At 52.7% G+C, this 24,300-nt stretch overlaps 1 protein-coding gene across 1 annotated transcript; it reads left to right on the top strand.

Annotated features, from left to right (window-relative positions):
• Positions 1-5,312: 5,312 nt before the first annotated feature.
• On the top strand, positions 5,313-17,251 carry LOC120406516 (C-type lectin domain family 4 member F-like). Its single transcript, XM_039541415.1, has 6 exons — positions 5,313-5,524; positions 11,933-12,040; positions 13,738-13,878; positions 14,759-14,910; positions 15,784-15,902; positions 16,802-17,251. Exons 1-6 carry the CDS (start codon positions 5,464-5,466, stop codon positions 16,962-16,964), a joined length of 744 nt encoding a protein of 247 aa, XP_039397349.1. The 5' UTR covers positions 5,313-5,463; the 3' UTR covers positions 16,965-17,251.
• Positions 17,252-24,300: the final 7,049 nt, after the last annotated feature.

Here is a 24,300-nt window from a genome sequence, read left to right as displayed (position 1 = left end):
CAAATATAACAATTTCACCCTTTGATAATAACGGTAACAACTGTATCTGCCTTCTGCCCCCTTCTGGGAGCTAATTCTCAGGTAGGACGCTCATCTGGGCATGCTTAAAGTGGAGAAATAGCCCCTTTTTGCATACAGATTGGCAATGACAATAGCTTTATTTATAGTGGCTAATTAGTTTCCGGTCTATGCCAGCCGTTTGCACTCCGCTGATGATGACTTTGTCTATATATTGGTGTGTTGGGCAGGGCTCTTGTGTTGATCATGCAGCTAATGGCAGGCAAACACTCCGCATACCGAGCTCGGGGAGGGTGGCAGAGGACACTGCCTGTTAGGACAGAATAGGCCTGTGTCACGGAGTGTGGGGGAGTCAGGGCCCTGCACCCCAGGTTCCTGCAATTCACCATGACTCTCAGCCAGCCAGTAAAGCAGAAGGTTTATTTAGATGACAGGAACACAGTCCCAGACACGTTTTGCAGGCACAGATAACAGGATCTTCCCCAATTAGGTCCATCTTGGGGTCCCAGGAGCACCACAGCCCCCTTGGGGGGTCAGAGCCCTGTGTGTTCTTCCCTCCATTCCCCAGCCTTCCCCCTCAAACTCTCTCACTCCCCAGCCTCTCCTCCCCCCAGCCTTTGTTCAGCTTCCCGGGCAGAGGTGTCACCTGGCCTCTAACCCCTTCCTGGATTCTCAGGCATCTTCCTTCAAGGCCAGTCTCCCATCCCCCAATGCAGATCGTCTTCCCAGGCCAACACCCCCCACTCAGCACTCATAGACCATAGTAAGAACAGTTCCAGTTTGTCACAGCATGCCGGGCAGGGCCTGGCACCAGTGGAAGTGGTTGGCGACACTGGGCCCGGTTCAGATCTCAGTTACACAAATGCACATCCAGGGTGACCGCTGGAGGTACCCTGGACTCGCACAGATCAGCCACGCTGCTGCTGCAAATCTGGAGCTGCTCCACTGATTTCAGTGAGGTGACTGGGACGTACACGGGTGTCTCTGAGAGTCAGACCTGACCCTTCGTGTCCCTCCATTTTGCAGAGCAGATCTATTTGGGTTCAGTTCCCTGGGTAGATCTCTGTCCTCTATTGCCCATGACACAGCTTAGGTATGGCTGAGGGTCTAATGTCACCTAGTGGTCTGCTGTGCTATTGCATCCTGCTGTGTCTGCTGCCTACATTTTCTCCTCAGTGGAAACCAGAGTAATAATAATACCCAGCTCTTCTATAGCGCTTTCCATTCTATGCATCCGATGAAGTGGGCTATAGCCCACGAAAGCTTATGCTCAAATAAATTTGTTAGTCTCTAAGGTGCCACAAGTACCCCTGTTCTTTTTGCGGATACAGACTAACATGGCTGCTACTCTGAAGCTTGTCCTAAGCAGATCTCAAAGCACTTCATAAAAGAATCAGTATCATCACCCCCATTTTACAGATGGGGAAACTGAGGCAGACAGCAGGACAGTGACTTGCTCAAGGTCACCCAGCAAGTCAGTGACAGAGCCAGGAACAGAAGGTGGCTTGAGTTCTAACGTGTGTTTGTAGCTACCTGGAAGCCTGGGCTAGTCAAACCCTGAAGATTCTTGTCCGACATCAAGAAGCCGACTGCTGGAACTAACAGGGGGATCACATAAAAAGGACATGCAGCAGCCCAGCCCACAGGAGTGATCAAAGCCGAATGCAGCTCCAGGTGCAGAAGTTCTGCGCCGTGATCTAATCTAAGACGAGGCCCTAGGCTGAACTCAGCATTCAGATCTGACTCCGGCCCCAAGCCTTCTCCGCCATCAGTGGGTTTTAACGTCGTTCCAGCCCATCTTTATCGCTACGTCCAACGGGCAATGAGCAGGCCTCTCGTCAATGTGTCAGTTGACTTTCCTGGGTGTGATGGAGCTAGCGTGCTAAAAACAGAAGTGGAGACTCAGCAGTGCAAGTAGCAGGATGGTCTGGTGGCCTCAAATCCCGCCCGGGACCCTAGGTACAGACTCAGGACAGCGAGTCATTCCTCTCGGTCACGGGTCACTCGGGTATTTGTAGCGCTGTAGCCAAATCAGACCTAGTGCGGGTATGTCTCCTGGAACTAGAATTTATATCTCCCGCTCCAGGGCAGACATACCCAACCTGACTTAGGAGCCCAGTGAATTTGACTCTCTAGGTCTTTCCCACAGCAAATCAGCATCACCTTTGACCTTGCCAGGTGGCTCGCGCCACTGATTGCAGGGCAAGTCCACCAGCAGAGAACTCCCGTTACTTTCCTGTCGCGGTCCCTCGCCACCTTTTTAGCCTCGGAGCTGGGCGGTGCTACCACCCCCATTGCACAGATTGGGACTGAGGCACCTCACAAGGGCCACGTTTTGAAATATATTTGGGTTCCTGCAGATGAAGATTGGCCTCTGGTCGGGCTTCTCAAAGTGCCTGGCTCCCATTGATTTCAGCGCCAGTGAGGCGCGTTGGAAAATCCCACTAGGCACCTAGCTGGATTTTTGGGAGCCTAAATACCTTTACAAATCTGTCTAAGTGACTTAGATGGCTATGTCCCATTTCCAAAAGTGATTTAGGCACCTCAGAGGCTAAGTCTCATTGGAAGTCAGTAGGGCTTGGAGCCTGGAACGGAGAAACAGCTACATCCCTATAAACATCTGGGCCTATGTGTCATGCTCAGTGTCACAAATGACATTTGCAGAAGCGTAGGGAATTGAACCTGGGACACCTCCTAAACGAGGGTCCCCAACCCCCAGGGCATCCTGCTTTTGAATAACCCCCCGACGATCCCTCCCGAAGCTGCTACACTGAGCACAATGCAGCGCTAGACAGTAAATAACCAGCGGGTATTCAATACTCCACCCATCGCTTCCCCTTCTCAACCTCAGCTACCTCCCTTCCCACCCCCACAACTCAACTTCCTCCTGAGTGCCCACACTCCCGAGTGGTTGCCGGGCAGACTCTGAGTTTGCCTTGGCTCCCCCTCCCTGAGCTGCCAGCAGACAGAGCCCCAGGAATCTCGGTCATCTCCGTGGGGTTACACCCATCCCACAGCTAACGGACAAGCATCTCCTCATTGTTCAGTGAGATGGGGAATCAGGAGCCTGTTTCCAAGGTGGCTCAGGAACTGGGATGCAGCCTTCACAGCAGACACAGCCCTTGGTCCCACATGGATCAGTCACCAGGCCCCCAGGACTGTCCCTAGCTCCCATGTTTGTAACCTTCCCCCTGAGCTCTGACTGGCTCCGCTCCCGGTGAATGTGGAACCTGCAAGGCTGCTTGTCCTTCCTGGAAACCTCCTGTACAGCCCCAGAGCTGGGGACTGAGGCCGTGTCTACGCTACAAAGTCATGTCAGCGTTCAGCCACCAACGTTTGTGTATCGCTGGGCGTGTGCCCACTTGGCTGCTTGTACCAGTGCTGCTCGTACTCACCAGGATGCTTGTGTAACATGCTAACCTTTGATTCCACACGTGCCCCCTCTCATCCCATGTTACCGCCGGAGCAGTGAGCAGGGTCTGTCCCTTTGGACAGCAGAACTCCCACCCGTGGATGGTCACACATAGGAACAAGATGCAGATTTGGGCAGTTGTGGATGCCCCAGGATAGGGCCAGCCTTCGGGCCGGGCGATGTGGGTGACTGCCTAGGGTGCCATGGTCGGGGGGGAGAGGTGATGGTCCGGAGGCAAGGAGCAGGACACAGGCCTGGCCCCCACACTGCCCCCAGCCTGCCCCTCACCGTGCTTCAGCGGGATGATGCTGGAGGCCCCACAACACAAGTGGGCCCAGGACACAGAGCAGGATGCCATGGCTGGGGCAGAGCTGGGGGTATCCCAGGAGGGGAGAGGGCCCAGGCTTCCCCAGGCCCAGCCCCTCCGCTGCACGACCTCCGACAGCCAATCGCACGCGCCGCGCAGGGGGATGATGCCTTTACGCTCTCGCCAGAGCCCCACCCGCAAGAGGGGGCCATGAAAGGCTGGGCCCAGGGGGCTGGAACAATGTGAATAGTGGGGTGCTGAGAGCCACTGAACTGAACTGTAACCCTGCATGTGATGGAAACCGCCTCCAGCCAGGGGGTGCGACAGCCCCCGTAGATCCAGCACCTATGGCCAGGTGCTGCCGACAGAGCGCTGTCATCCGCTTCCCTCACGCCTCCTTCCCGCATCCACCCGTCTCTGCCCCCAATTCCCCCTACCTCTCCGCCTCCCTCTCCCATCCAACCACCTCCCCCCTCCACTCCCTTCCCTTCCCCTTCCTTCCCCATCCACCCGTCTCTCCCCTCCATGCCCTCCCCCTCCTTCCCCATCCACCCCTCACTCCACTTCCTTCCCTCCTTCCCTATCTAATCACCTCTCCCTCCAACCGGCCCTCCCCACCCCTGCTTCCCCTCCAACCATCTCTCCTCCACCCCATCCTTCCTCCCCCTGCTTCCCGCCCTTCCTCAGCTCACCTCCCTGCCCCTCCCCCAGGGTTCCCGAGAGGGCGGGGGCTCAGGGCTGTCAGAGGAGAACAACAGGGGACGCTGGCCGGGGGTGGAAGTTGGGACCAGGAACCTGGGGGCGGCTGGCCAGCCCCGGGGCAGCTCATGTCACCTCTGACCGACCTGCTTGGTTTGGGGGGTTGGGCTTGTTTTTGAAGGGCAGGGTCGCATATTTATCTCGTGAGACGTGGAAACTTTGGTTGGCTTTTACCCATCTGCCTTGAGCTGAAAGGCTCTGTAGGCCCTTACCAAAGCCCCGATCTTCCCGATCCCCCCACCTATTTCCTTAGAATGGTAAATGGGGGGGAAACTGAGGCACAGACAGGTCAGGTAACTTGCCCACGGTCTCCCAGTGAGTCAGGAGCAGAGCAAGGAATAGAAACCGGGAGTCCCTATTGCCAGGTCTTGTCAGGGACCGGACCGGCGGGGACAGCTGCTGGCCGACTCTCACCAGCCTGCTTAGAAGCCTGGCACCCAGCTGAGATCAGTGGCTGCTCAGTGTGGATCTTGCTGCTGCAGCTGTGCTTCCTCTTCGTCCAGGCCCTGCTCCGGCCGGCTGCCAGGCCCTGCTCCTGCTCTGCTCCAGCCCCTGCTCCCCTTCGGCTTCAGACGTCCGGTTTGATGCCCAGCCCTGCCCCTGCCTCACTCACTGCCTGCCCCCCCCACTTCTGGCTTGGGCGTCTGTCTCGCTGGTACTGATCCCGGGCTCTGCCTCTGTGCCCCCCACCCTGGCTCTGCCATTTGGCTTCTGACCCTGGGCCCATTTCCTGGATGCTGCCGACGCTGGACCCAGCTCTAGCCCATTGCCTGAACTCTCGCTTCCACCACTAGCACTGACCACACATGGCCCAGCTGGCGACAGGGTGGCTCTCACCACCAGGCACCACTTCCCATTTCTATTTCTGGGCCAGGGCTGCTGTCAGAGGGAGGCTCTAACCCAGCAGGCTGCAGAAAGGACCCACAGGCCAGTCATCAGGGGCTCGGCTCAGTGCGAAGGCAGGAAAATGTCGAGCGAGAATATCTACGACCACATGGAGTTGGCGGAAGCTGCTCCTCAGCCCAAAGGTAAGCACAAGAGGCTGCACCGGACCCTGGACTCCCGCTGGCCTCTCCTTGGCTTTGTGGTCTCTGCAGAGTGTCCTGGGCAGCGATCGCTTGCTCCACTGACCACGAACCCAGAGCTCAGCCTTGTGCTGGCCAGACAGCACCACGGGCAGTGGGCGAGGGTGCTCGGTCAGTGCTTCCCAGTGTGTTCTCTCCCCTGCCAGTCCCCAACGGGAGAAGGGCACAGGGGGAGAGATGGGAGTCCCTGCCCAGCATCCCAGCCTCCTGCCGGGCAGCGCAGTGCCATGGGCTGGCCATAAAAGCCAGCCAGGCTCCCCCTCCCCAGCTCACTGCCACCGTCAGCCTCTCCCAGGGGTTCTAGCTGGGTTCAAAAAAGACCTAGATAAGCTTATGGAGGAGAGGTCCATCAATGGCTATTAGCTAGGATGTGCAGGGATGGTGTCCCCAGCCTCTGTTTGCCAGAAGCTGGGAATGGGCAACAGGGGGTGGATCACTGGATGATTCCCTGTTCTGTTCATTTCCTCTGGGGCACCTGGCACTGGCCACTGTCGGCAGACAGGACACTGGGCTGGATGGACCTTTGGTCTGACCCAGTCTGGCTGTTCTCACGTTCTTATGTTTCGTTGTGCAGGTGCCAGCTCAACAAGGGCCTGCTCCGGGGGTTGTTTATCCCCTTTGGTTTCAGTGCAATCCAGGTGCCGTGTGGCAGCTGTTCTGGATTGAACACATGAAAGACGCCCAGGAAGGGTCAGGAGACAGGCAGGGAGACGGGGCTGACGGAAGTGGAGGGTGCGGCCCTAGGCACCGAGCTCAGCTAGGCTCTCTGCAGGGACAAAGGAAAACACAAGGGGAATGTAGCCTGCGCTGGGTGACAGAGAGGCTCTTCCCAGAATCTGTTTCAGGAAAGGCTGAGAACTGTAAACTCAGTACATTAGTGAGAGGCAGCTTCACCCTTTGGTTAGCGTGAGAGAAGCCACTTCTGCAATTTAAGGGGATTATCTGGGCACCTGAGTGTTGTCTGCTGGTTCCAGGAACCACACCCCATGGGGGAGCGTAGTGGCTGAGGCCCAGATCAGACAGGGAGGGGGTGCAGCAGGCTGAGACTTTCAGGGAGAGGAGAATCTGACAGTCTTGTGTCTCCAAGCAGCTGCCGTTCACCTTGGAGAGACCAAATCCAGATCACACCGAGCACACTTACTTCTGTCTACACATAGATCCTGGCTCGAATGCAGCTCTAGTCTTCTCCCTTTAATGTGCAGGGGAGACACAGTCTTCGGGCTTTGCCCTGTGATTCGCCCCTTGGCTGCCTTGCAGGGGGGAGCCCAGCATCCTGGGGATGGGTTATTAGACAGGGATGCTGTAGAAAGGCCCTTCTGAGCACACTGCTGCTGTCAGCCCCACTTTTCTCCTGCAAAGAATCATTTCCCCTCATTTCACTGCCTCGTTGAGTTCATATTTCATAAGTTGTTTCAGGTTCCTTTTCTCACTTAAAAATACTCCTTTGGGCATGGACTGCACAAGCCCTAATCTTCCCTCTCAAGAAATGCTTAGGCAGGGGGGAAATCCTGCTCCCAGATCTCTCTCACAGGACGCCTGCCTGGCACTAGAGTCACTCCTGATTTAGGGAGGGTCACTTTTCACATTCGAGTTCTGGTCGGTTCTGACCTTATTTGACCTCATTCCGCTGTTGCTGTTAACCACAGTCAGGGACTAGGAGGCTGAGCAGTTATTGGATTTGAGGGGTGGAGTTTCTTCGGTCAATGGCATTTGAGCTGTAACTTTCCATGGATACGTTTCTTCTTCTCCTTCAAGGAAACCCTTCCAAGACATCGGTCCCTTGGCAGCACAGGGCGCGGGGCATCGTCACTGCTGTCCTTCTCCTCCTGGGTGTGGCCCTGGCCACGTCCCTCCTTGCTGTGATGCTTCTCTGTAAGTTCAACTGCAGCTCCAAGCCCAACGTTTGCCAGCTTCCATACTGGCTCGACTGGGGGGGTTGGAGGGGGCACCTCCACATTTCAGCAGAATATCGACCATGTTTCCAGTCTGTCCCTCCAAATAAATCTCCTACTCCAGAGAGTTCAAAAGGAGATCTTGCCTTACTGGTTTGATACTAGCTCAAACCTTCTAATGCTAACGATGGTCAAGTTAGCGTGCGCAATTGTAAGGAGAGTTTTTTTGGGGGGTGGCGTTCTGTTTTTGTGTTCGGTGGGGTTTCCTTTCTCCTTGGCAGGCGCTTAGGCAGTAAGGGTGTGACAGACACGGAGGCAGCAGTGGTAGTGACCCAAGCAATGGAAGAGACAGTGACCAGATGACCAGATGTGGAAGCTGCGGGATGTACATGTTCCTGGTGCAGGTACCTGAAAAGAGCTTGTTTGTATGAAGCGCCGCCTGAGAGAGCTGATGGAAGAGAAGAGCCGAGGTTTGGAGATGCAGGTGGAAACTATAGTTGAGTTTTGAAGGGGATTCGAGAGAATGATGGAGGGAAGGCGAGAGGAGGCTGAAGGGAAAACTCAAGGCTGGCAGATCCAAGCTGGACTGGAGAACGCAGAGGGGAGACTGCTGGGTGAGAAAAGTGGCCAGTGGAAACGTCATGATGAGAACCGGGCAGAGGAAAAGACCAGCTCGTGAAGGAGAAGTAGAGCTCAGGAACAGGTTTGCTGAGTTGGAAAGTGAAGAAGGTTGCAGCAGGGAGTAGCAGAAGGTGGGACGGTCAGGGAGAAGAGAAGAGCAGCTAGTCCTACAAGAAGAGGGGAAGAGTCAATGTACATACCCAGAGTTCGGAGCCCCGGGAGGACAGAGGATGACTTGCAGTAGATCGCAAGAGAGAACAAAAGACAAGAGGATTTTCATGCAGAAGGAATGGGAGGAAGGCCGGAGAATGGCTTGGAATTATTTTAAGTCAAAGTTACAGAAGCTCTATGATGCCTGCATCCCAAGCAAGGGGAAAACCTTCCTAGGGAAGGGTTGCGGACCAGGCTGGATGAACAAGTGTCTCACACAGGTGATTAGGAGACAGCAGAAATCCTACAAGGAATGGAAGATGGGATGGACCAGGAAGAAAAGCCACCTCCTGGAGGTCAGAAAGTGCAGACCTGCAAGTTGAGTTTTGAAGGGGATTCGAGTGAATGATGGAGGGAAGGCGAGAGGAGGCTGAAGGGAAAACTCAAGGCTGGCAGATCCAAGCTGGACTGGAGAACGCAGAGGGGAGACTGCTGGGTGAGAAAAGTGGCCAGTGGAAACGTCATGATGAGAACCGGGCAGAGGAAAAGACCAGCTCGTGAAGGAGAAGTAGAGCTCAGGAACAGGTTTGCTGAGTTGGAAAGTGAAGAAGGTTGCAGCAGGGAGTAGCAGAAGGTGGGACGGTCAGGGAGAAGAGAAGAGCAGCTAGTCCTACAAGAAGAGGGGAAGAGTCAATGTACATACCCAGAGTTCTGAGCCCCGGGAGGACAGAGGATGACTTGCAGTAGATCGCAAGAGAGAACAAAAGACAAGAGGATTTTCATGCAGAAGGAATGGGAGGAAGGCCGGAGAATGGCTTGGAATTATTTTAAGTCAAAGTTACAGAAGCTCTATGATGCCTGCATCCCAAGCAAGGGGAAAACCTTCCTAGGGAAGGGTTGCGGACCAGGCTGGATGAACAAGTGTCTCACACAGGTGATTAGGAGACAGCAGAAATCCTACAAGGAATGGAAGATGGGATGGACCAGGAAGAAAAGCCACCTCCTGGAGGTCAGAAAGTGCAGACCTGCAAGTTGAGTTTTGAAGGGGATTCGAGTGAATGATGGAGGGAAGGCGAGAGGAGGCTGAAGGGAAAACTCAAGGCTGGCAGATCCAAGCTGGACTGGAGAACGCAGAGGGGAGACTGCTGGGTGAGAAAAGTGGCCAGTGGAAACGTGATGATGAGAACCGGGCAGAGGAAAAGACCAGCTAGTGAAGGAGAAGTAGAGCTCAGGAACAGGTTTGCTGAGTTGGAAAGTGAAGAAGGTTGCAGCAGGGAGTAGCAGAAGGTGGGACGGTCAGGGAGAAGAGAAGAGCAGCTAGTCCTACAAGAAGAGGGGAAGAGTCAATGTACATACCCAGAGTGAGAACTGCAAGAGCCAAGCAGAGCTGGACCTTGCAAAGGAAATTAAAACCAACAGTAAAGGGTTCTATAGCCATATAAACACAAAGGGACTGCCCGAGAGGAGGGTGTGTGGAGATTGAAGATAATCTAGGCATGGGCAAATGCCTAAACAAATATTTTGCCTCCGATCTTATTAAAGGGAATTGGGAGTTTTGGGCTAGTGGCAGGCTGGCTAATGGGAACGAGGATAAGAAAGTAGATATTACCACACCTGAGGTGGAAGTCAAACTCAAACAGCTTAATAGGACCAAACTGGGGGGCCTGGATAATCTCCATCCAAGAATATTAAAGGAACTGGCACGTGAAGTTGCAAGCCCACCAGCAAGGATTTTTAGTGAATCCATAAACTTAGGGGTCAGACCCTATGACTAATTTGACCTCAATTGTATGCTAGGTCTTCAAACAAATTTGGAAGTAAAAAATAATTAGGGGCATAGAGGTTCAGGGTAATAAGGATAAAAGATGACATGGTTTTACAAAAGATAGATCGTGCCAGACCAACCTTCCCTTTCTTTGAGAAGATAACTCATCTTTTAGAGAAAGGAAATGCAGTAGATCTCATCTCTCTGGATTTCAGTGACGTTTGATACAGTTCCACAAGGGAAATTATTAGTCAATTGGGAGAAGATGGGGATTAATATTGCTGTTAATCCCTATGTGAATGACCTTGCAGTTTGCACTACTGAATTTCATCGCATTTCTAATACTCCAGATTTCAAGGTCGTCCAGCTCTATTCGTATGATATTCCGGTTCTCCTCCATGCTGGCAATACCTCCCAACTTTGTGTCATGTGCAGAATTCATTAGCGCACTCCCCTTTTTGTGCCAAGGTCTTTAATGAAAACATTAAATAAGATTTGTCCAAAGACCAGTCCTGAGGAACTCCACTAGTATCCTCCCTCCAGCCTGACAGTTCACCTTTGAGCATGATCAGTTGTAGTCTCCCATTTAACAGGGTCCTGATGCACCTTTCAATGGGGTCGGGAAGGAATTTTCCCCCAAATCAGATTGGCAGAGATCCTGAGGTTTTTTGCAGCCTGGGGCATGGGTCACTTGCAGGTTTGAACTAGTGTAAATGGTGGATTCTCTGTAACTTGAAGTCTTTAGATCATGGTTTGAGGAGTTCAGTAACTCAGCCAAAGGTTATGGGACTATTACAGGAGTGGGTGGGTGAGGTTCTGTGGCCTGCAGGAGGTCAGATTATGATCATGATGGGCCCTTCTGGCTGTAAGGCCTATGAGACCTGTCTCTGCCTCAGTTCTCCACCTGTAAAACGGGGGGAGGAGACTTCCCTACTTCACAGGGGTGTTGTGCGACATTAAATAATATATTAAAGACTGTGAGGTGCTGAGATACTGCAGTGAAAGGAGCCAGAGACGTACGATGAATTGTGGGAAAGATTCCGCAGGCAGCACTTAGATCACAGGTCCGTTGATGATGCACAAGCTGGAAGAGAAGCTGGCTCCCTGGGGCATCGCTGTGTTGACCCTGCAGCGCTAAGGGAGTGAAAGGCTGATTTTTAGGGACAGATGCTCTGCAGGTGTAAATTGAAGTAGCTCCTCTGAAGTCAGATTGACACTATCTGAGCAGCTGGCCATTAGTCTGCAAGCCCAGATCCTCAGAGGCATTTGGGCTCCTGGTTTCCAGTGAAATCACTGGGAGTTTGGGGCCTGAACACTTGTAAGGGTCTGGGCCTCCAGTTAGCAGACAGGCCCCTGAGACACACCAGGAGTGTTGCTGTCAGGATCGGCACTTGGCCGGCCATAGTGCCCAGAAGCTGCACCCAGGTCCTACTTTCCATAGCGCTAGGTGCTGCACAAACACACAGGAAAATGAGGTCATAGAATCCCAGAACCATCGGGTGAGAAGGGACCCCAGGGGCATCTAGTCTAACCCCTGCCAAGATGCAGGATTTGTTGTGTCTGAAACATCCCAGACAGACGGCTCCAGCCTCCTTTTGAAAACCTTCCGTGAAAGAGCTTCCACAACCTCCCGAGGCGTCTGTTCCTGAGATTTACTCTCAGTCAGCTCTGCTGGAGTTTGTAGCTCCCTGCTCCAAGGAGCTGACACCCTACGTTAAGACGGTGTAACATACACCAGGAGAGAGCCCCGAACGGGGCCTTGGCTGTGCCGGTGTCACTCCTCGGGAGGGAACCTGTCCAAGATTAAAATAAAAGACGTCATAGAGAACAGCCTCGCGCTCGGAGCATGTTCCTTCTCTGGGCGTGGCTGGTCTCCAGGCGCAGTTCGGTTCGGTCGCTGACCTGCAGACGTGTGATTTCTAGATCTCCGGGCACAGAGCAAGCTGCAAGCGGTTGAAGAAGCGGTGCAGAAGCTCCAAGTCTCTCTGCAGCCTGACGACACCTCGGATGCATCAGCGAAGGGATCGGACAGTAAGTCGCAGGACGAGGGTCTTAGGCATCAGGGTCAGTTCCCCTCCTTTGGCCTGGAAGCTGAGCACTCTCCTGCCTACAGGGATGGTGGGTGCCTGGCATCCTCCTGCTCCCCTCCATAGACTTCCCTGCCAGGCGGTCCCGTCCCCTGTCTAACGAGCTGCTGCTCTGCACCTTCCTCTGCCAGCGGAGGCTCTGTTCCCAGGGACGGGTGGCTGCTCCAGGCTCCCTCCAAGCTCCCTTCCTGGCAGTGGCAGGCTGGCTGCATCCGCCACATGCTCCTGCGCAGGATGACTAGTGGTCACCATCTTCCGTCCTTTCTCCGTTGCTCCCTTCGCTCCATAGTTTTCACCTTGGCCCCTGTATTGTCAGGGTTGCATTGGCGGGAAAGACGGATGCAGCTCATGAGACACACAGGGCCGAATTCAGACCCTGGTGTAAGCAGGACGTCAGTGGAGCTGCACTCGTGGGTCTCCATTTGCCCCCCAGTCCCTGAGCCCTCCCTGTGCAGCTCCAATAATTTGGGTACCTGCCACAGTCCCATTGCTGGAGGCAGAGCGCCCCCTTGTGGCCGCGTCTCGCAACTGTCTGTCTGTCTGGCACAGGGCTGCACCTACAAACCCGTCCATGGATCAGGTTATTCAGTGTCCAGTCAGAAAATGGGCCTGAACTAAACCCCGGCACAGAACTCGCCTGAACGCTGGGCTGTTCAAAATCCCGGCCTGGAGCCCGGGGCCAGGGCTCGGGGCCATGGATGTTCTTGCAGCCCCAGCGCTGCCCCATGCTGCAGGGGACCCGCTCACAGCTCACAAGGGGGGAGCGATTGGGAAGAGGTGGCTGGGGAGATTGGGGGGACAGGGCTAGAATTCAGGAGAGCTGGGGTCAATTCCCAGCTCTGCTGCAAACTTCCTGTGTGATCTTGGGCACCTCTCCCTGCACCTCAGTTCCCCTGCAGGCAAATCAGCCTTTATTTCTCCCACCTCACGTCTATTCTGACTGTGAACTGTTGAGAACAGGGACTGTCCTCCAGGGCCGCCCAGAGGGGGGGGGGGCAAGAGGGGCAATTTGCCCCAGGCCCCGGGTCCTGCCGGGGCCCCCACGAGAGTTTTTTGGGGCCCCTGGAGCGGGGTCCTTCACTCGCTCTGGGGGGCCTGGAAAACTCTTGCGGGGCCTGGGCCCCCGGAGCCTCTCCCGGTCTTCACCGGCGGGGGGTCCTTCCGCTCCGGGGCGGAAGGACCCCCCGCCGGCGAATTACAGCTGAAGTGGGACCCGCCGCCGAAATGCAGCCGGGTCTTCGGCGGTAATTCGGTGGCTGGGGGCCCTTCCGTTCCGGGACCCGCTACCGAAGTGCCTCGAAGACCCGCGGCGGGGGTCCCCTGCCACTGAATTACCGCCAAACACCGGGCTGCACTTCAGCGGCGGGTCCCGCTTCGGCGGCAGGCCCCTGCCGCGGGTCTTCGGGGCACTTTAGTGGCGGGTCCCGGAATGGAAGGGGCCCCCCACTGCCGAATTACTGCCTAAGCGGGGCCCCCCCGCTGCCTAAGACCCCAGGCCCCCGGAATCCTCTGGGCGGCCCTGCTGTCCCCTCCTGTCCGTACAGCGCCTGGCACACAGGGCCCTGCAGGTGCTGCTCTACTGCACGTGCTGATAATCAAGTGTTCTGCATCTCCACTGACGTCGCTGTGACTTTCTTCTAGCTCTGCAGCTACTGGATGAAGCGCAGGCAGGAGTCCAGCTGCTGAAAACCCATCTGGGTAACGTCAGTGCAGCGTATGGAGAAATCCAGGTCCAGCTGGACAATGTCAGTGCAGCACGAGCCCCAGTGCAAGGTTGCTGCAGTAAGTACTAGCTGCAGTGCTGGCTGGTGCCGTTTCTGCAGGTGCTGAGGATGAACGGAGGATTTCAGGCTCCCAGGCTGACAACGCAGCGACTTTCTCCAGCACTGAGTTCTCTTCCATTAAAAATCACCGGTGGCTGCACCTGTGCCCACACTGTGGTGATCGGTGTGGAGTTAAATTACACCCTAGGCCTCGTTAGCCTAATGGGAGCACCCAGCTATCAGCTCTTCTTAGATTTCAGCGTATGGGGCGTAGCTTTCAGAACCATCCCTGAGCCAGCGCCCCCTGCAGGGGAGTTGGAGGAGATGCCAAAGTGCAAAAGTCCCCGGGCCGCCCGGGTGGTGGGGTGGGGGCAAGTGGGGCTTCTTCTGCTCCGGGTCTTCAGCGGTAATTTGGCGATGGGGGACTCCCGCCACCAAAGACCCCAGGCCCCCTGAATCCTCTGGGCGGCCCTGAAATGACCCAAGACCTTCATCACTGAAAATATTTGATGCAGAACCAGGGGATGTTCCACTTTGGGCAGCTACATTCACCCCACCTGAACTCTCCCTCCCAGCTCAGCTGAACAGTGAGTCTCCCCTTTCTCATTACAGCCATGCTGCTCTGCACTGGGACCAGCGCTCATGCTCCAGCCCAGATGCAGCTGCATTTCAGTGCTGGGGGAGTGACCCCGTGGTGTCTGCTTTCTGCAGTGCTCTGTGGGATCCATCACGAGGCCACAAAAAGTTACTTATTGTGATGCTGGAGAATCAGGATTCAGAAGCTCCCTGGGCTGGGGGCAGCTGAAGGGCAGGGGAAATGCAGCACTAGAAACCCTGAGCTCCCTGCATGTGTCCCTGTGACTTTAGCCCAGGCGTCTCACCTCAGTCTCTGCTCCTAGGTGATGTGCTGACAAAGCTCTCCAGGGGCTGGAGGTTTTACGGTGGGAACCTCTATTACTTTTCACAAGAAAGGAAGTCGTGGGACGAGGCCGAGCGGTTCTGTGTATCTCAGGACTCGCACCTGACCTCTGTCTCCTCCCAGGCAGAACAGGTGAGTGCAGGAAGCTCCTAGTGGCTTGGACAATGGGTCAGTGCCTTGCTTCACACCAGAAGGAAGTAGAAGGTGGCAGCTGAGGTTGGAAACCATCGGAGAGGATGCCAAGCCTTGGTACCTGACTCAAGGGATTCACCCATCAGTAGAGATGAGGCAGAAGAACAGAGCCAGGATCTGGACTTCCCAGAGTCTGGGGTGCCGGGGGAGGGGGATTTGGGGTCAGGCTCATTTCTGATTTTCCCTACTTCCCATGTAGCATTTCCTGCAAAGCCAATGGCCTTTCCCAGTGAGGACCCCTTTGATCCTTCTCCCTAGGCCTGAGCTCCTGCTGGACAATCTGGAAGCCTGTATCTGGAAGGCTTGTGTGCAAGGGGCCATGCACCTCTCAAAGAATCCTCGCTCCCCACGTGCCCACTGCAGCCCTCACCCCAGGCCTCTGTGGCACTTTCAGAGGAGGAAAATCCCACCCTCCGGCAGGGCCAGACTTTGCACCCAGTTCTCTGCTCCGAGCTTTGCCTCCTGCAAGGGCAGGGGGCTGGTGTGAACTCTGAGGTGCCCGTCAGTACCTGCCGCAGCCCAGCTCTGAGGGGGCCGTGGGGGGAGTGTTCTGAGACAGGTCCCTGCTGTTAGCCCCAGGCAGATACAGATGCAGACACAGACACAGAGCTGCTCCAGGGCTCCCTCAGGGTCTCCCAGCTAGTCACTGTCAGCGTTGGGGGCAGGACACTGCGTCTCCCGCTGCCCAGTGCCCTGCTCACACCACCAGACGCCCTTTCCTCTCCCTCAAAATCTGTTCAGCCCAGGCAGCTGCGGCTGCATCCTGCAGCCTCTCTTGGGTGACCTGCACATGCTGCAAACTGTGTTGTGCAGGAGTTTCTCTCCAACGAGACCCAGGGACAAGATCACTGGATTGGACTCACCGACCTGGGGACAGAGGGCAGCTGGCACTGGGCGGATGGCACAGAATACAGAGCAGACGCAAGCAGGGGGTGAGTAAAGCTTGAGAGAAGTGATTATTTATTACACATTGGGTCACAAGCTCTTTCGGGCAGCGTCTGTACGGCCCCTGGTGTCTATGCAGCACCTGGCACAGTGGGCCCGATCCTGAGGGAGGCCCCCGGGCGCTGCCACGACAGCAGTGAATCCTCTCAGGAATTTCTGCTAATGCCCCTTTGCTTAGAGCAGGAGCCTCAACACGGAGTGTGTGTTCAGTGCCCACTGAGACCCAGGCCAGAGCCTCCCCTGGGGTAACTCGGCATTGACTTGAATGAACCACAGGGATTTACACCAGCTGAGGGTCTGGCCCCAAGTCGACTCAGTGCAGCCAGGGGAGTCTGGAGTGAGCGGCAGGTTCCCGCTCTCCTTGGGATTGCGCTGCGCTCTCCCCTCGGTCAGGCTGGGCACGGGGAGGCCGTGGGGCCGGGGGCATGGCCGTAGCCAGCTGCAGTCGGTGCAGTGACCTCAGGGGGCTGTGGGCGAGGCCCATAAGCAGGGCCAGGGAGAAGTTAATGACTGGCCCCCGCTGCCCTCTCTCCCCGTTCCTGCGTTCCCATCCCGGGGGTGCCTGGGACGTGCTGTGCCACCTGCTCTGGTTCTGGGCACTGAGATCCGAGTTGCTGCTGCTCAGCATTTGGAGCCACACACTGACTTTGGCTCTTTGCTGGCCTGTCAGGCGCAGGGCAGGTGCTACCCCCGGCCGTCAGAAGCCCTTCGTCACCATGACCACAAGAGCTGTGGAGAACTCTGAGGGGTGGCCGGGGGGTGCATCGCTTCACCGCGTCATTGCTGGGTGTCTTGGTCCCCTGCCAACAACAGAGTCCACAGAGCAGAACTGAGCTCAGGAATTGGCTGTGGTTCTCCACTGAGACATTAACACTCTGATCCGTAGGTTCTGGGCGGAGAATCAGCCAGACAACTGGGATCAGGGGATTGGAGGCAGAGAAGACTGTGTTCACATCCATCCAATCAACCGGAATTTTTGGAATGATGCCAACTGCACTGAGCCTTCTAGGTGGATTTGTAAGCAGGCCCATGGACAGGCTGGGCTGTGATATGCAGGTCCCAGCACCTCAGAAAGCCACCTTAATTTCCAAACTAGAATATTTCCCAGCCACCTGCTGGTGAGGAACCCTGTGCACTGAGGGGGGCCGCATATGATGTGCATTGCAGGGACGCTTTGTCTTGGTGTGATATTTCTGGCTGTAGCAGAGAGAGCTGCCCTTATGCCGCTCAGTGTGGCTGGCTTTTAATTTGTATGTTTCCAGGTCTGTCACTGAATAATTCCTTGGATCATGGAGTTATTGTTTCATAATCACCCAATAAATAATTATTTGCTTGACTTGAATTTCTAATTTTTGCACCTTTTCAGATGTTGTGATGATGTCACAACGATATATATATACGTTACAAAGTCCAATTGTATGTGGTAAGCAAGGTATGTCACACAATATGTTTGGGCCACCAAGGAGATAAATTCAGGCTCAGCTGGGAGACCGGCTTCAATAGCTGTTCAAATTCTCCTATCCCTGTGCCACTGTGACACATAACAAAACGTGTCTGTCCCTTCCAACCCAGCAGGAGCAGTCCCTCCCCAAACTGTCACTTCCTTGGAAGGACCCAATCGGTTGTTTTTCTGCATCTCAGGCTGCTCTTCCTTCAAAGCTGTGGAATATTTATTTCCAAGGGCATTTATTAGTGGGAGAAAGATGACAGCCCTGAGGATTGATGTCTACAGCAAGTAGCTCTGCCGATGGACCTCTACTAACACCCCCCCTCCTCACTGGGGATGGGGTAGCTCCATCTCTGAGACCCACTCAGTTCTTAACCAATAAGCTACCAATAATGGTGGTGGTTTGGGGGCACCTCTCTACCGGGACCACAAGATTCTTTCCACAGAAGATGATGAACAGCAACCAGCTGTCAACAACCTTCAGCCATTACCAGCTCTAGTCAGATACCACTTGCCCATGTCAGCCTGGCCCTGGGTGAGTCGTGCTGCTACTAGTAAATTGTGTTATGTAGATTCCAGGGCTAGAAGGGACCATTGTGATCATCTAGTCTGTCCTCCTGTATAACACCACCCGGAGACTGTCACCCAGTGACCCATCCGTAGAGCCCATAGCTTGTGGTTGAGCTACTGCATGATTTCTAAAAAGCCATCCAATCTTGATTTAAAGACGTCAAGAGATGGAGAATCCACCACATCCCTCAGTAAGTTGTTCCAATGGTTAATTGTTTCTCAGTATTCAGCATTAACTAAGCTCTGAGATGACAGACAGGGGGTCGGAGTTCTTTAAAATACTCACATATTTTTGCTGTTGTGTCCATATGAAAGGAAAACAGAACAGCAAGTGAAGTAGACAGCACAGGTACCAAAAACTGCCTAATAAATAAAGAATTGCCCATTTCAGACACTTCTGAAAGGAAAAAAAATATATTCTAAATTGGGCTGACGCTCCTCACAGCTATGCCCAACCTGCTCAGAACCTGCCCCAACAGCCAGAAGGCCATTAAAAGCATACCCATGATTTTTGGAAGGGACAATGTCATGACACACTTCTTAAGTCTGCAATGCTCAGGCCAGGCTGCAATTAGACGGAGAAAAGAATCCTGAGCTGGGTTTATACTCTTGGGGTCTGATTCTGGTCTCTCATACACAGGAGTAACTCAAGCCAATAGAATGAGACTGGTGTGAGAACAGAACCTGGCCCTTGCTTTTCAAAGTAATAGCCCAGATCCAAAGCCAGCATGACTGTGTCTTGACAGCAGAGTGAGTCTTCTGCATCCCTTGGAAATTCTTCTTTCTTGAGGCCGTGCCCAGAGCTGCAGCAGTAATTGCTTTCCTTCGGGACATGGGAGGGGCTAGTTTCCTTAAAGGGCCAGGAATTAGATTGGAAATTGGTTGTATTTTGAGTCGGGTGACTGTATTTCCCGGATAAAAGAATGTTATTGTCTCAGTGCAGAATCAAAGCCCCTTTCGAGCTTGGTTCTGCTGCACAGACTCTGTTGTGAGCAAGAGACCAAGATCCCCAGAAACAATGTGGCAAAACGTTCTGCCCCTTTATCTGCCCATTGCAGAGCTCGCTGGGATGAAATTCAATAGTGCAAATACAAGGTCATGCACTTAGGGACTAAGAACAACATTAATCCCCATCTTCTCCAATTTGACTAATAATTCCCCATGTGGAACTGTATCAAATGCCACTGAAATCCAGATAGATGAGTTCTGCATTTCCTTTGTCTAAAAAATCACTTATCGTCTCAAAGAAGGGTAGCAGGTTGGTTTGGCACCATCTACCTTTTGTAAAACCATGTTGTATTTTATCCCAATTACTGTTTACCTCTGTCTCTAACTACTTTCTTCTTCCAAATTTGTTCTAAAACCATGCATCAAATTGAGGTCAGACAAACAGGCCTGTAGTTTCCTGGGTCACTTTTTTTCCTTTCTCAAAAATAGGTAGGATGTTAGCAATTCTCCAGTACAGGGCACAACCGCCGCATTAATGGATTCATTAAAAATCCTTGCTATTGGGCTTGCAGTTGCAAGTTCCTTTAATAGTCTTAGATGGGGATTATTTGGACTCCACAATTAGGTCCCATTAAGCTGTTGGAGTTTGACTTCCACCTCAGCGGTGGTAATTTCTACTTCCATATCCCCATTTCCATTAGGCACCCTGCCACTACCCCGAAACTCATTTCCCTTATTAAAATCTGATGCAAAGTGTTCGTTTAGGTGTTGGGCCATGCCTAGATTATCTTTAACATCCACCTCATCCTCCATGTTTGGCAATCCCACTCCTTCCTTCCTTGTTTCCTTTGTGTTTATATGGTTATAGAACCGTTTATGTTGGTTTTAATTTCCTTTTCAAGGCCCAACTCTGTTGGCAGTTCATGTTATCCCTGGACTTTCTGACCTCCAAGAAGTGGCTTTCCTTGCTGATCCATCCCATCTTCCATTCCTTGTGGGATTTCAGCTTTCTCTTAATCATCTGTGTGACACTTGTTCATCCAGCCTGGTCCGCAACCCTTCCCTAGGAAGTTTTTCCCCTTGCTTGGGATGCAGGCTTCAGAGAGCTTCTGGAACTTGGACTCAAAGTAATTCCAAGCCTCCTCCACTTTCAGATCCTTGAGTTCTTCAGCCCAGTCCATTCCCCTAGTTAATTGCCTTAATATTTTAAAGTTTCCCCTTTTGAAATGTAGGCCCCTAGTTGCAGACCTAGCTTTGTTTATCCTTCCAATTAGCTGAAACTGAATCAGCTCATGATCACGCAAACCAAGGTTGCCCCCTACAGCCAGTTCTTCTCTGGAGATCCTCCCTACTCACCAACACTCAGTCTAAAATGGCACCCCCTCTTCTTGGTTTGTTGAATATTTGGTGAAGAAATCTGTCAGCTCTCAGAGCCAGGAAAGTGTGGGCCCTACCATTATAATTACCACTTGTACTCTGATATATATCCGGGAAATTAAAGTCTCCCATAATCACACAGCTCCAAGGAATATGTATTTCATTGAAGGTATCCCTGGAGGTCTCCATCCATATCCATATCTGTAGCAGACCCCAAGCACTATCTCAGGGGAGCCTGTGGTAGTTTTCTTCCCCAAAGTGATTTTGGCCCAAACACACTCTGTTTTAGCCGTTCCAACACTTCTAATCTCTTTACAGTCAGTCTATCTCCTCATCAATACACAACGCTACTGCACCACCTTCACCTTCATTTCTGTCTTTCCTGAACAGCACATACTCTCCATTGTCTGTACTCCAGTCCTGGCTACTATTCCACCATGTTTCTGTTATCCCTATGTAAGCAGATCCTGGGCACGGCAGCCTGGGATGGTTATTTTGACAGCTCTGGGATCCCCAATTTCTTTGTTATTGGGACAGAAGGAATAAAATGTTGTCACCCAGATTATTTGAAAGAGGAACTATGAGACTGCGTTAGCACAGAGATGTCTCACTATCCATTAAGTAGTACTTGCTAGACAAGGGACATGGGTGCCAAAACCTAGTGAAGGGAGGGAGGTTGGGGACTGGTGTGTGTACCTGATGGTATGGGCCCCTTTTGAGGGCCTGGAACACCAATTGCACTTCCTCCTCTCTCCACTGTTAAAGAGCAGAGCTAATTTTGAATCCTTTAGGAGTCCATCTAGAGGCTGCTGACCTGAATTCACGTTGGGCCAATGGTGCACCAGCACCGGGGCTCCCCTACTACAAGCTGAAATCACTAAGCGGCTGGCAGAGCAGAGCAGTTTGCAGCATGTTGGAGCAGCCAATGGAACAGTGAGCGGAGTCGAGCGGTTTGCAGGGACGGCTGGAGCAGCTCACGGGTCGGCTGGAGGAGCGGCACAGCTGGTGGAGTGGAGCTGGTTGTGGTGAAGGCTGCAGCAGAACTCCACGGAGAGGCGGAGCAGTTGGCCCTGGTCCATGTAAGGTGCCCCCTTAACACCCTGTGTTTGTGGGCCCCCCCTTTCCACCCAGGCTGGGGGGGTAAAACTTTGCAGAGAAACTGTTGAACTCTGGGGTGGCACTGACCAGAGACAGAGACTTTTGGGTTGTTGGACTTTGGGGTGATTGGACTTAAGACCCTAAGTCTTTGTGAACAGGGGCGGCTAACAGGGAGTTTCGCAAGGGAGTTTAGAAGGGGAGTGGGAAGGGAGTGGGAGTCCCTCGCCAGCCCTAACCCCTTCCCTGTGGTCCCCCTAAAACCTAGAAACCGAACCACATTTCAAAACCCCTTTCTGTAAACCACCCTACCATTAACTAGGAGACAATGCAGGCAGAAGCCCAGCAGCAGAGTGGGGGTTATCCAGTTTATTGCGCTGAGTGTAGCATGTATGATTACCTGCCCTTTGGGCGGGTGGCATATGTGTGCAGTCGGTGCAAGGAGCTCCTGGCCCTCAGAGACCATGTACGGACTTTGGAGGCCAGGGTGGCGGAACTGGAGGAGCTAAGAGAGACAGAGAGGTATGTTGATGAGGCTTTCTGGGATACTGTAGAATTGTCCCACCTCTGCTCAGACAACCACTGCGCTGTTGAGGAGGAAGAACGGCCCAGGGAAGCAGAGCAGTCAATGGGAGCAGAGGGAAACCTTCCCGTAGTTGGGACCCTCCTTCCAGATGGTGCAGGGGTTGCCTCTCGCACTGAGGTTGCCTCTCCGGGGGAGGGAACTCCAGTTTCTAGGAAAAGGCAGGTGTTAGTAATGGGAGATTTGATTATTAGAAATGTAGATAGCTGGGTCTGTGATGACCGGGAGAACCGTATGGTGACTTGCCTGCCGGGTGCGAAGGTTGCGGATCTCTCAAGACATCTAGACAGACTTATGTGTAGTGCTGGGGAGGAGCCAGTGGTCGTGGTACATGTAGGTACCAATGACATAGGGAAGGGTAGGAGAGATGTCCTGGAAGCCAAATTTCGGCTGCTAGGGAAGAGACTGAAATCCAGGACCTCTATGGTGGCATTCTCAGAAATGCTCCCAGTTCCACGCGCAGGGCCAGGTAGGCAGGCAGAGCTTCAGAGTCTCAACGCGTGGATGAGACGATGGTGTAGAGAGGAGGGGTTCACGTTCATTAGGAACTGGGGAAACTTCTGGGATGGGAGGAGCCTATACAGGAGAGATGGGCTCCACCTAAACCAAAGTGGAACCAGACTGCTGGCACTAAACATTAAAAAGGTTGTAGAGCAGTTTTTAAACTAGGAGATGGGGGAAAGCCGACTGCTGCAGAGGAGCGTGTGGATCGGACACAGACTTTTCTTAGGGGAGAGTCTGATGATAGAGAATCTCCAGGTTATAGTCAGGAGCAGAGGACGGAAGAGGATAATGTAAGGGCCGGATCAGATGATAAACAGTCACATAAAAAAGAATCTGGCACATCAGAAAAAGGCAGGCTAATAAACAGGGACAAGTTTTTAAAGTGCTTGTACACAAATGCCAGAAGTCTAAATAATAGGATGGGTGAACTAGAGTGCCTTGTGATAAAGGAGGATATTGATATAATAGGCATCACAGAAACTTGCTGGACTGAGAGCAATCAATGGGACACAATCATTCCGGGATACAAAATATATCGGAAGGACAAAACAGGTCGTGCAGGGGGAGGAGTGGCACTATATGTGAAAGAAAGTGTAGATTCAAATGAAGTAAAAATCTTAAGCGAATCCACATGTTCCATAGAATCTCTATGGATAGAAATTTCATGCTCTAGTAAAAATATAACATTAGGGATGTATTATCGACCACCTGACCAGGACAGTAATAGTGATGATGAAATGCTAAGGGAAATTAGAGAGGCTATCAAAATTAAGAACCCAATAATAGTGGGGGATTTCAATTATCCCCATATTGACTGGGAACATTTCACTTCAGGACGAAATGCAGAGATAAATTTCTCGATACTTTAAATGACTGCTTCATGGAGCAGCTGGTACGGGAACCCACAAGGGGAGAGGCAACTCTAGATTTAATCTTGAGTGGAGCGCAGGAGCTGGTCCAAGAGGTAACTATAGCAGGACCGCTTGGAAATAGTGACCATAATACAATAGCATTCAACATCCCTGTGGTGGGAAGAACACCTCAACTGCCCAACAGTGTGGCATTTAATTTCAAAAGGGGGAACTATACAAAAATGAGGGGGTTAGTTAGACAAAAGTTAAAAGGTACAGTGACTAAAGTGAAATCCCTGCAAGTTGCATGGGCCCTTTTTAAAGACACCATAATAGAGGCCCAACTTCAATGTATACCCCAAATTAAGAAACACAGTAAAAGAACTAAAAAAGAGCCACCGTGGCTTAACAACCATGTAAAAGAAGCAGTGAGAGATAAAAGGACTTCCTTTAAAAGATGGAAGTCAAATCCTAGTGTGGCAAATAGAAAGGAACACAAACACTGCCAACTTAAGTGCAAGAGTGTAATAAGAAAAGCCAAAGAGGAGTTTGAAGAACGACTAGCCAAAAACTCTAAAGGTAATAACAAAATGTTTTTAAGTACATCAGAAGCAGGAAGCCTGCTAAACAACCAGTGGGGCCCCTTGACGATCAAAATACAAAAGGAGCGCTTAATGACGATAAAGTCATTGCGGAGAAACTAAATGGATTCTTTGCTTCAGTGTTCACGGCTGAGGATGTTAGGGAGATTCCCAAACCTGAGCTGGCTTTTATAGGTGACAAATCTGAGGAACTGTCACAGATTGAAGTGTCACTAGAGGAGGTTTTGGAATTAATTGATAAACTCAACATTAACAAGTCACCGGGACCAGATGGCATTCACCCAAGAGTTCTGAAAGAACTCAAATGTGAAGTTGCGGATCTATTAACTAAGGTTTGTAACCTGTTCTTTAAATCGGCTTCGGTACCCAATGACTGGAAGTTAGCTAATTTAATGCCAATATGTAAAA

The sequence above is a fragment of the Mauremys reevesii genome, linkage group 5 (assembly GCF_016161935.1).
Source record: "Mauremys reevesii isolate NIE-2019 linkage group 5, ASM1616193v1, whole genome shotgun sequence".
NCBI lineage: Eukaryota > Metazoa > Chordata > Testudines > Geoemydidae > Mauremys > Mauremys reevesii.
Note: the sequence above shows the minus strand (reverse complement) of the source record. Positions and strands in the feature narration are given on the sequence as shown.